General features: G+C 33.6%; 1 protein-coding gene across 1 annotated transcript in view; it reads left to right on the top strand.

Moving 5' to 3' along the window:
- Positions 1 to 845: 845 nt before the first annotated feature.
- LOC132551193 (adenylate kinase 7-like) overlaps positions 846 to 10,899 on the top strand; it is a 33,294-nt gene continuing 23,240 nt past the window's right edge. Inside the window, exons 1-9 of the mRNA XM_060215304.1 lie at positions 846 to 863; positions 3,684 to 3,755; positions 4,016 to 4,139; positions 6,699 to 6,803; positions 7,188 to 7,276; positions 7,735 to 7,803; positions 8,154 to 8,246; positions 8,881 to 9,017; positions 9,357 to 9,384. Of these exons, the coding sequence (XP_060071287.1) occupies positions 846 to 863; positions 3,684 to 3,755; positions 4,016 to 4,139; positions 6,699 to 6,803; positions 7,188 to 7,276; positions 7,735 to 7,803; positions 8,154 to 8,246; positions 8,881 to 9,017; positions 9,357 to 9,384 (735 nt within the window). The remainder of the gene's footprint in view (positions 864 to 3,683; positions 3,756 to 4,015; positions 4,140 to 6,698; positions 6,804 to 7,187; positions 7,277 to 7,734; positions 7,804 to 8,153; positions 8,247 to 8,880; positions 9,018 to 9,356; positions 9,385 to 10,899) is intronic.

Raw genomic sequence — 10,899 nt, 5'->3', positions numbered from 1 at the left:
AAGTATTTTCTTACTCTTGAAAAGAAAGACAAAGACAAAAATTAATAACAAAAATTAACAGTGAAGATGAAGTTATGCTGACCAAAAGACATTTTAAATAGACTAAGGCAGTTTTATGAAAATCTTTGAAAGAAAAAGAACACGGACCCTGCAGACATTTTGAACTATATTGAAAAGACAGAATTTGAAAAAGGGTTAAAACAGCAAGAAAGGCTATCCTGTGACAGGGCTATAACTTCAGATGAAGTTGAAGAGGCAATAAAAAAATATGAAACTCAATAAATCACCAGGCAATGACGGTATAACAGCAGCATTCTACAAGGCTTTTCTGGCCTCACCTAAAGGAAATTTTAGTAACTTGCTTCAATGAAAGTTATAGGAAAAAAGAATTAACAACACCTCAAAAACAGAGTACCCTTTCCCTACTTTATAAAAAAAGTGATCCCCTAAATTAAAAAAATAAACTGGCGCCCAATCACACTTCTTAACATTAACCATAAAATTCTAGCAAGGTGCTTATGAGAAAGATTAAAATCCATTCTTCCAAACATAATTAGTTCCGACCAAAATGGCTCCATTAAAGGTAGATATATTGGATATAACATATGACAAATAATAGATATAATTGAAAACAAAGATAAATTCTAATTAAAGAAAGGTCAATCTAGCACTCTCTACAAAAGGGTGGGTTTTCATCTTAAATATGTGCGTCCCTTCTAATCTGAATTCCTAGATCCGCGCCTGATAAGATCAAAAAAAGGAAAACCATAGATATCTAAGACAGTAACGGGTACAACGGCATTGTTCGAGTAACCTCCCTTCCGTCAGCTCTTTATTTGTTCAAAATGGCAGCTTTCAGGAAGGTACGTACACTGACAGACGGAAGCAGAGAAGTTTGAATTCACAGACCTTTTCGAAATATGTGACTAGATTACACCCAAACAATAAATGTGTTTATCCACATAAATTCATTGTATGTTGCAATATCTTGTATATATTAGCTGCCTAAATCATGTATTTAGTTGTAGTTGTTTCACTGATACCAATATATTGATACTGTCAAATTTTAAATGATTGCGTATTTTACAGCAGAAGATTTAGATGCTTGCTCAAACAGGTTTATACAACACTGTGCAGGAAGACCTTTCTTGAATAAAGGATATTATACAATGTCTAGAAATGAAAGAAATTACTCTTACTGTTTTCCGGTATACCTATTCCGTAGAATGAATTTTGTAATCAGTTTTGTAAAATGTTTGATTTTCCGGGCACTCTCAAACATCAATGAGGTGAATAAGTCTAAATTATGTTCCACTATGACTTGACAGTTTTTACACTCCCAGAAGGTAAAGGTATGGTAACTACACTTGAAAGTCATTTTATCAATTAACACAACAGACGTGTGAGACAAAGTGTGGTATGCAGTGTTTGGTGTGTTTGCTTTATGTCCACTCACATTAAAATTGAATGATTCCTTTTGTACAAGTTTGCTATCAAAGTGTAATTGAATTTACTTGAATATCAAGGGACGTATCTGTATTTTTATAATACATCCCTGAAATATCAAATACAGATGCAGAATTAAGATATGCAGCCATTCTTAAACTTTATATCAGCATCATTTAAATTTTATTTGAATTATCTGTGAACTTTTGATCATGACGGTCATATTCCTCAATGCTGACATGACATCAATATCTCGGTCTTTAAATTTACAAACTGGGCAATACAAAGTCCCTGTCAGTCAAAAGTCTTTAGGAAGTATATTTGTGAATAGTTGATCATCTTGCTCCAGTATGTTTTCTCACCAAGTATAAAAAAAATATAAAGAACAAGTTTTGTATAGGTATTATTTCGTCAGCGGTGTCATTTTTCCATGATAACTTGAATTCACTTTGGCCGATCAACCTCTTACTCCAAACAGTGCTTCCTTACCAAAAGTGCTTGCTTGTGATTACCTTTAGATCCGGAGCTAAAGATCAAGATCACTTCTACTATAAATAGAAAATTCAGTTTTTTCCAATAACTTCAGTGCCCTTTGTCCGATTAGCCTCAAACTTCATACAGTATTTCTTTACTAAAAGTGCTTGCTTGAGATTGCTTTTCAGGTCCAAAGTTCAAAAGTCAAGGTCACTGTTACAATAAATAGGAAATTCATTTTTTCATGATGACCTTAGTTCCCTATCTATTGCTGTTGTTCCATAAAATTTATTTCCAGATACTTCACTTGGCAGGTGAAACATTCACTTCCACGGAATTCTTGTCTTTTTAAAAATCATACCACGAATATGGTGCTGCAGAAATATAAAATTAACTGATAGGCCCATCACATGTCAACTAGAGTAATTAGGATAAAGTATCTTCTCTAGAGATACAACCACATCAGCATCACAATTTGTAGCAAGGGAGCATTGAAGCACACACCTATGTCATTCAGACTTCTCCCGAGTTTGTGCAGGTCAACACTCTACTGACTGAGCTATCATAGCCCCTATATTATAAGGAGAGTATTTCAAACTGAATAGTTTGAGCTTGGCCTGGCCATCAGCCATTTAGCAGTATCTTCCATTTGATCATCAGACCCGAAGGGTCATGATGACCTATAGCATTTCTGTTTTGTCCGTTGTCGTCCACCGTGTGCTGTTTGCCGAGCGCCGTGTGTAAACTTTTGACATTTCAAACTTCTCAAGTTCCATTAGTGGGATTGAGCTAAAACTTGCATGAAATGATGGAAAGATGGTTCTGACCAAGTGTTGTTATTTTTCAGGTATGTCTGAAATGTCAAAGATGGCTGCAATGGCTGCCATCTTGAAAAACATATTTAAAATTCTTCTCCAGTTCAACTGGTACCATTGAGCTAAACATTGCTGGGAATGTAAAGAAAAGATGGTCAACAAAGTGTTTTTATTTTTGACCTTGTCAAAAGTTCATTATTGTAGCCAGGGAAGCCATTTTAAAACATGATTGTACAATCATGGTTTTCCTATGCAACACATACTTTTGGTTTAACCAGTTAGATTGAGCTCCAACTTTACTGTCAAAAAAAAGGTAACACTTGTTACAGTTACCTTCTCCTCACCAAAACTGCCATCTGCATCATGGAAAACAGCTTCTTCATAAGATGTGAATCAATGTAGAAAAATAACCTTTCTCCCTTCTGAAAGTTTATGTAGTCAGATGAACATTAAGGCCCATGGGCCTGTTGTTTATAAGAATAATCAGCTCCTTGTATTACAGTGTAAGTAAGAAACTGGATATATCTAGAATATTGTCTAAAGCAAGTGGTTCACAAAACATTTGATTTGATGGAAAGTATGAAGAATTTTCTAAATCTACTTAAACTAAAATAATATCCAGTGTAAATTACTAATGGATACTTATGTATTACTTATATCGTCTTGGATGTAATTGTTAAGTTAGCAATTTATAGTCCTGAAAGATTGGTTCATGCTGATAATATTATATTTTGCACATATGTTGAAATTCTGTTGTGACCTTGTTGAAATTCTGAAGTGGTAATTGTGAAATGTTTACTGTAATCAACAGGTAGCCATGGAACATCCTGTTAAAATCATAAATATATTATAGTTTAAGGTATTAACTTAAAGTATCATTATAATCTTTAATTGCAAAATACAAGATGCTAAAATATTCAATGCATACATTTTTTTTTCTGACAACAGGAGTCACATGATGATGAAGATGACTATTGGTCAGGGAAGAGTAAAAAGAAAGGCAACATGTTCGACGATGATGTAAATATATTTTTGTTTTGAGAACAATTTAAAAATAATTTCTAACTGCTGTATCAAACCCCACTTTGAAAACCAGAACCAAACAAGAGGTGTTCTGAATTGTAAAACAATTTAGATGCAATATTTTTCAAAAATTTCCTTCTACAATTGTATTTCTATATGTTCTTATTCCTTATTTGAGTTTTGTTTTGACCAAAGTGAGCTGTTGTTGATGAGGCTTTGATGGAATACCTGTTTTATTGTCATGTTTTACACTGTAGGTCAGCGTGGAGCAGGCTGAACAAATGGCCAGGACCAAAGTTTTGTTGAAAGCAAATGATTTTGATGAAGAAACAGATACTATTAACTGGGATGGCTCCAACGTTGCGGTAACAAACACATCAAGTATGTTCTTTTGATAAATGTTGCACTATATACAATAAAGAATATGAAATTTTTCATTTTTCTTGGCAAGTTAAAATATGAAAGATTTTGATTTCATGAAATGATTATCCTAAAGTGAAGTATGAATACTTAAATAATTAAGTCACAAAAAAGAAAAAAATTATACGATCCTGTAATTGTTTAGACTTAAAAGTTCTGCATTACTTGCACAAGACTACTGTCTCATTGTACTCAACTCTCCTTATATCTCACATCACACATCATTCCCTTAAGTACCTACCAGGAAGTCATTTTCAGTGTAAAGAAAAGTGCACCATGCTCATTTTCAGAATGTTTAGAAAAAAATGAAAATATGTTCTTTGAATTGTTATGTATACCATTTATATTACACCTATATATTTATAATGGATAATAATCTCCTTTTATGGCAAGACTAATACTTTTGAGAGCATTGGTGAAAATCGTTGGCTTGATTAAAGAGTTCTATCTATAATCATGTATTCATATTATTTGCCTTTCTTTTTTTACATGTATGCTAGACAGCATATACAATTAGTCCATTGTACTTGCATATTCAAAAAACCACAGCACAGTTTTACTTTACTTCTCAAAGCATGTATATATCAGATGCATTTGTTTTATATGGTAGTAAGTGATGGTAGAAGTGCTAGATAAGTAGAATGCATTTTCACCTAGTTTTCTATATGTTGTAATGAATAGAATGCTGAAATGTGCATGTTGATTGTGACCTTTCACCTTCCTTTGCCTTGAAATGCCTTCAAAGAACAAAGCCCAACAAAGCCAGCACCAGATATTACCTCCACAAAAAAGAGTTCCCCTGCTACACTAGGTCCTCCACAGTCTCCCAATATGTCCACACTGCGGACTCAGACCCATTCAAGGTCACAAAGTGTCACATATGGTAAGTTGAAAACAAACCCAGGATCATGTTTGATGTAATGGTTATTTCATAGGCAAACACATTACTTACCTTTTTCTTTTATTTAGTAAGTATATTAAGAAAATAGTTACTGGACAAGTAGTTGTCACGCTTCAATAATCTGTATCATGATGGTGAAGCCTTCATGTTCACATGGTCAAGGAATTCATATACATGTATGCTGCTGTCATTAAGGTGATTTAAAATGCACCTTATGAGTAAACTATACACATTGAGGTTAGTTTATGCAGCGGAGATTTGAGTTGAGTCAGTATTTATCAAGCTGTGATTGAAGACATGCTAGCAAGCTCAGCTTTGTGACACTTTCTAAAGATGAGATGATGGCAGTTTTTTGACATTGTGTTTCATGATGTATGAAACTGTTTGTTTGCTTGAGTGAAGTCTAAACTGCTATCTAGTCTAGAAATTCTGTATGACATTGCAGTTGTTTTGACATATTGTCAAACTTTGTGCTGATTTGAACATTTTGTCAGGACAGAGAATTTGAGCTATTGGAATAGATTTAGCAGTCTGTCAGGCATTATTTGGACATTCTTTTCAGTGTTGCACAATTTTGGATATCCTGTCGGTTTTTGGAATAATTTAGGGAAGTTGTCATGCTAAGGAATAATTTGGACATTTGTTTCAGTATTTTGGGGGGAAATTGTGGTGTGCTTTGTCCGATACAAATTTTACTCCCCATTGCACTTATTATAACTGTGAGTTACACAGTCACTTAACAAAATAATCAATTGCTGTTTGATACATGATATGGATGTACTGTATACATTACTTGCTGTATATACAGATTATGTAAATAACCAGACTTAACCCTGTGGTGAGATTAAAAATGCTTGTAAAGTATGCAGAATTTCTGTAGCTATCATTATTGTCTATAGTTTCTTTGGACCTAACTGCCCTGTTCGACATTTCAAACACTTCCATATCTCTTTTAAGATATTGCTCTGAAATAAAAAAAATAAAGTTTGACTGAATCAATGTAAAACATATTATTACATATATACATAATGCATGCATATTTGTTCTGTTCAGGTTTTTTGGACTTGAGTAAGCTGGTGCTTTATAATGTTTTTCATGATTGTAAATGACGAGGCATGCATGAAAATGTCGTTCAATTGAAATGATGAAAGTTGTATTTGAATTGGAATTTCAGCAATTGCAGAATAATTTGACTTTTACATTTCTGAAATTAAAATACAGAATACATGTATTTCCAATTGCATATCAACTAAGATATTTGACAATTAATTTGATAACTCAATTTGAATAAAGTTGTACACATTTATGTTTGAAGCAGTGTTATTCACATATATACAATCAATACAGTAGTGCTGTGCAATAAGATATGTCTGAAGCTTTTATGTCCAGGGAAAATAGATTTTTGTTTTATGTATGTATGTTGTATTTAAGCATGTATTCATGTATTTGCACATATAAATAACTTTTTCATATTTAACTTTCAGGTCCCAGTCAATCATTGATATACTGCATATATTCCCATGTTAGTTGACAGATGAAAGTTTACAAATAATTAAATGGAAAATTACAAAGTGAAAGTAGTCAATCTACGAATCATAAACATATTTTTCTGTGTAAAGGTATCACCCCAAGTGTGTCTATCCAGCCAGCCTCTGTAACCAGTTCCTATAGCAAATCATCAGAACGTCTTTCTGGCTCCTCCTCCAACATCAGTCTGCAAGAGGGTAGGTGTAGGGCCATTTTAATAATCAGGCACTTGACTGTTTATATCTTATTCCTTAAATTGATTTTCAAAATGATAGGATTTTATTTTAAAATTGCCTTGTTTAGATTTTGTACTCTGAAGATCATTTTGATGTATTTTTTGTTTATTTCGAAATTCATTATAATTACAGTTCATGATTGATAAACCATGCCACTATTGTTCCAGTTCTTAAAAGATTTAGATCTACATAATTCTTTTTTTTTTTAATTATTTTAGCAGTGTATTTTACGTTGTATCTTTGATTCAACATATTCATCATGTATCACTTCGGTTGTTTTTTACTCAGCTGTACTTACTGTAGCATAATGTCATCACTGAATTTATTTGTGTTTTTCATTGGCAGTGGTGTCCAACAGTGCACCCAAAGCCCAGTCTTCCAATGACAGAGCAAAGATGGCAGAAGAGATTCGCTTTCTACAGCGATCACTTGAGGTACGTTCTATTATTACAGTGACAGGGTTATTTTAGAAACAGACAATCACCTGAAAACTGAAATGTAATGGAAATTGCTGTCAGTTATTGGATTCTCGACCCCAAGAATTAACGTACATTGACCATTTGAAAATATGTGAAAATCTGGTTTATCTAATTTTATATCATATTTTGCAACATAAAATGTATAGTTTTTCAAATACTGGAGACAAAGCATGAAAGTAAAAAGAGATTTAAAATGAAAAAAAATGTGTAAAGTTACATAGTAACCACAAAAATTGTTACTCTTGAAATGGTCCTGAGGTTTAATTACACACAAATGTTTCAACATTTGATTTCCTACAGGGTGCTTTAAATTGTGTTAGGGGTAATATGTACATGTAGTAACTAATTATTGTATAACGGTCATCAATGTAAAAGTTGTTAACTTCCATGCTGTGGTAAATTTTGTGTTACAGAGAGCGAAAGAATCTGGTACCACCAAGCTGTCTGTGAACGACACTGTTAGATGTATGATTACAGGAGAGGTAATTTCATTTTCTATTCTGCTATGTTTGACTTTTAGATGTATCTATTCTGATACATCGTAGTTAAATTTTTTAACCTGAATGGTAGTGCATAAGTGTTGTTGCAAGAGGAATCCTTTAGAAAACATTCTTGGTGAAGTAGGCAATCCCATTACTATTCATGTGAAATCGAGGAATTTCTTGCTGTTCAGATGTAGAGTGACAGGTTGTCAGCTACTTTATTTCAGACTGTCTAATGTTAATTCTGACATTTTGTGTCATTTCTCTGAAATCTGAAGTCACGTCTGACTGATTTCTTGTTTATTAGATATGAAAGATGTCTACAACTGATAATTTCTTGGATATTGCAGCCATTCAGTTTGGAAGTATATCGATCAAGGGAGGAAAAGTTAGAACTGCTTGATCGAGCTATTAAAACACATGACGGGAACGCCATTATCACTGTAAGTATTTCAAAATATCCCACCATAAATGTATGTACTGTTTTTGCTTCCACACAAAGTCAGTGTTTATAACAAATTGATTATAGATAGAATGTATTATCAAAGTTAAACAGGTATTTGCTGTGATTTTTAGACACTATGAGTCTGTAGGATGACTGGCATTTACAGCCATCACCAGGATCAGCTGTTACTAGTAAGCTAGGCTAATTATAGCCTTGACCAAATTTTACACCTTAAAAATACCCAACAACCAACATATACTGCACATACACCTTTGTGTAAAGGTCATAAAATGTGTTTTGAAATTAATTCAGATGTATATAAGGTAATTACATAAAAATATATAGATGTTGTGTTTTAAATGACAACTTGAAACTTTTTCATGCGGATATCACTATGCTTCTTCTGTGTTTCGAAAAAAAATTATATCGCTTTTCACTTTTGAAAATTATATGATAAAAACACTGACTAGTATAGAGTTGGCTTTTTATGATAAATTCTGGTGGTAACCTTAATTAAATTACACTTCTATGACCGCACAATTACAATTTTAATCAGACACGATAAAGCAAGATATATTTCTAAAATTTTAAAAGCAGAGAGTAAAAAAAAAATTCCTCCTTTTTTTTAACAGATAGTTCTGTTCCTGCAAAGAACCATCAAACCTTCCATATTTAATCTGGAACTACAGAAGAGACCCGTTGCTGTGAACCAATACATCAATTATCTCAAGTACCATTATGACTTTGAGGCTCTTGTAGATTTACTCGGGTAAATGATATTACATTTAAGCCATCTTAGATATGATGCTGTAGTTAACTGAATATATCCTCACAAATTTATTAGGATAAATAGTATATATATGTTTCAAGTTTACACTAAGTTTCAAGCCAGTGCTGATAGTTTTATAATAGGAGATTATGAAATTAACACTGGCCCTTTTCACATGAATGTCTCTTTTGGATGAAATTTATTTATGACATAGTTTTCCAACATTATGATAACAATATATTAATTTGATAATTTAGTAATTCTGTTTATATGCATACTTTCTGTATCAAAATGCAGCTGAAAACAGAATTAAATTTAAGATATACATCTGGTTTACAGATTTCTGGGTAGGAGTGAAGAAGCTGCAGTAAGTACAGTTGTTGGTGTTAGATATGTAAGAAACTTCCTATTTGTAAAATGTTTGAACTAGAAGGAAAATATTTCAAACTGGAAACATATTTTAGTAACAGTGTTGGATTTGATTAAGTTAGTTAAAGTGTTAATAATAGATATTTACATGCATAGTATATCTTTTATCATATAAGACTGTGACAACTGCCTGTACTGTAATCTGCTATTAAGGTAAGCTGGTCACTCATGAACTCACTGACCACTGCCTGTACTGTAATCTGCTATTAAGGTAAGCTGGTCACTCATGAACTCAGTGACCACTGCCTGTACTGTAATGTGCTATTAAAGTAAGCTGGTCACTCATGAACTCATTGACCACTGCCTGTACTGTAATGTGCTATTAAGGTAAGCTGGTCACTCATGAACTCAGTGACCACTGCCTGTACTGTAATGTGCTATTAAAGTAAGCTGGTCACTCATGAACTCAGTGACCACTGCCTGTACTGTAATGTGCTATTAAAGTAAGCTGGTCACTCATGAACTCATTGACCACTGCCTGTACTGTAATGTGCTATTAAGGTAAGCTGGTCACTCATGAACTCAGTGATCACTGCCTGTAATGTAATATGCTATTAAGGTAAGCTGGTCACTCATGAACTCAGTGACCACTGCATGTACTGTAATTATTGTATACCGACTGGTATTATTGTCTCTGTAAAGGTAGACAGACCACTCATGAACTCAGTGACTGGTATTATTGTCTATGTAAAGGTAGACTGACCACTCATGAACTCAGTGACTGGTATTATTGTCTATGTAAAGGTTGACAGACCACTCATGAACTCAGTGACTGGTATTATTGTCTATGTAAAGGTAGACTGACCACTCATGAACTTAGTGACTGGTATTATTGTCTATGTAAAGGTAGACTGACCGCTCATGAACTCAGTGACTGGTATTATTGTCTATGTAAAGCTAGACTGACCGCTCATGAACTCAGTGACTGGTATTATTGTCTAGGTAAAGGTAGACTGACCACTCATGAACTCAGTGACTGGTATTATTGTCTCTGTTAAGGTAGACTGACCACTCATGAACTCAGTGACTGGTATTATTGTCTCTGTAAAGGTAGACTGACCACTCATGAACTCAGTGACTGGTATTATTGTCTCTGTAAAGATAGACTGACCACTCATGAATTCACTGACTGATATTATTGTCTATGTAAAGGTAGACTGACAGCTCATGAATTCACTGATTGGTATTATTGTCTATGTAAAGGTAGACTGACCACTCATGAATTCAGTGACTGGTATTATTGTCTCTGTAAAGGTAGACTGACCACTCATGAACTCAGTGACTGGTATTATTGTCTATGTAAAGGTAGACTGACCACTCATGAACTCAGTGACTGGTATTGTTGTCATCTGGAAAAGTAGACTTACCACTCATGAACTCAGCGACTGGTATTATTGTCTCTGTAAAGCTAGACTGACCACCCATGAACTCAGTGACTGGTATTATTGTCTCT

The sequence above is a fragment of the Ylistrum balloti genome, unplaced genomic scaffold, assembly GCF_031769215.1.
Source record: "Ylistrum balloti isolate Yb309-2 unplaced genomic scaffold, AGI_CSIRO_Ybal_v1 Utg369626, whole genome shotgun sequence".
Lineage (NCBI taxonomy): Eukaryota > Metazoa > Mollusca > Bivalvia > Pectinida > Pectinidae > Ylistrum > Ylistrum balloti.
This window is presented reverse-complemented; position numbering and strand designations above follow the sequence as displayed.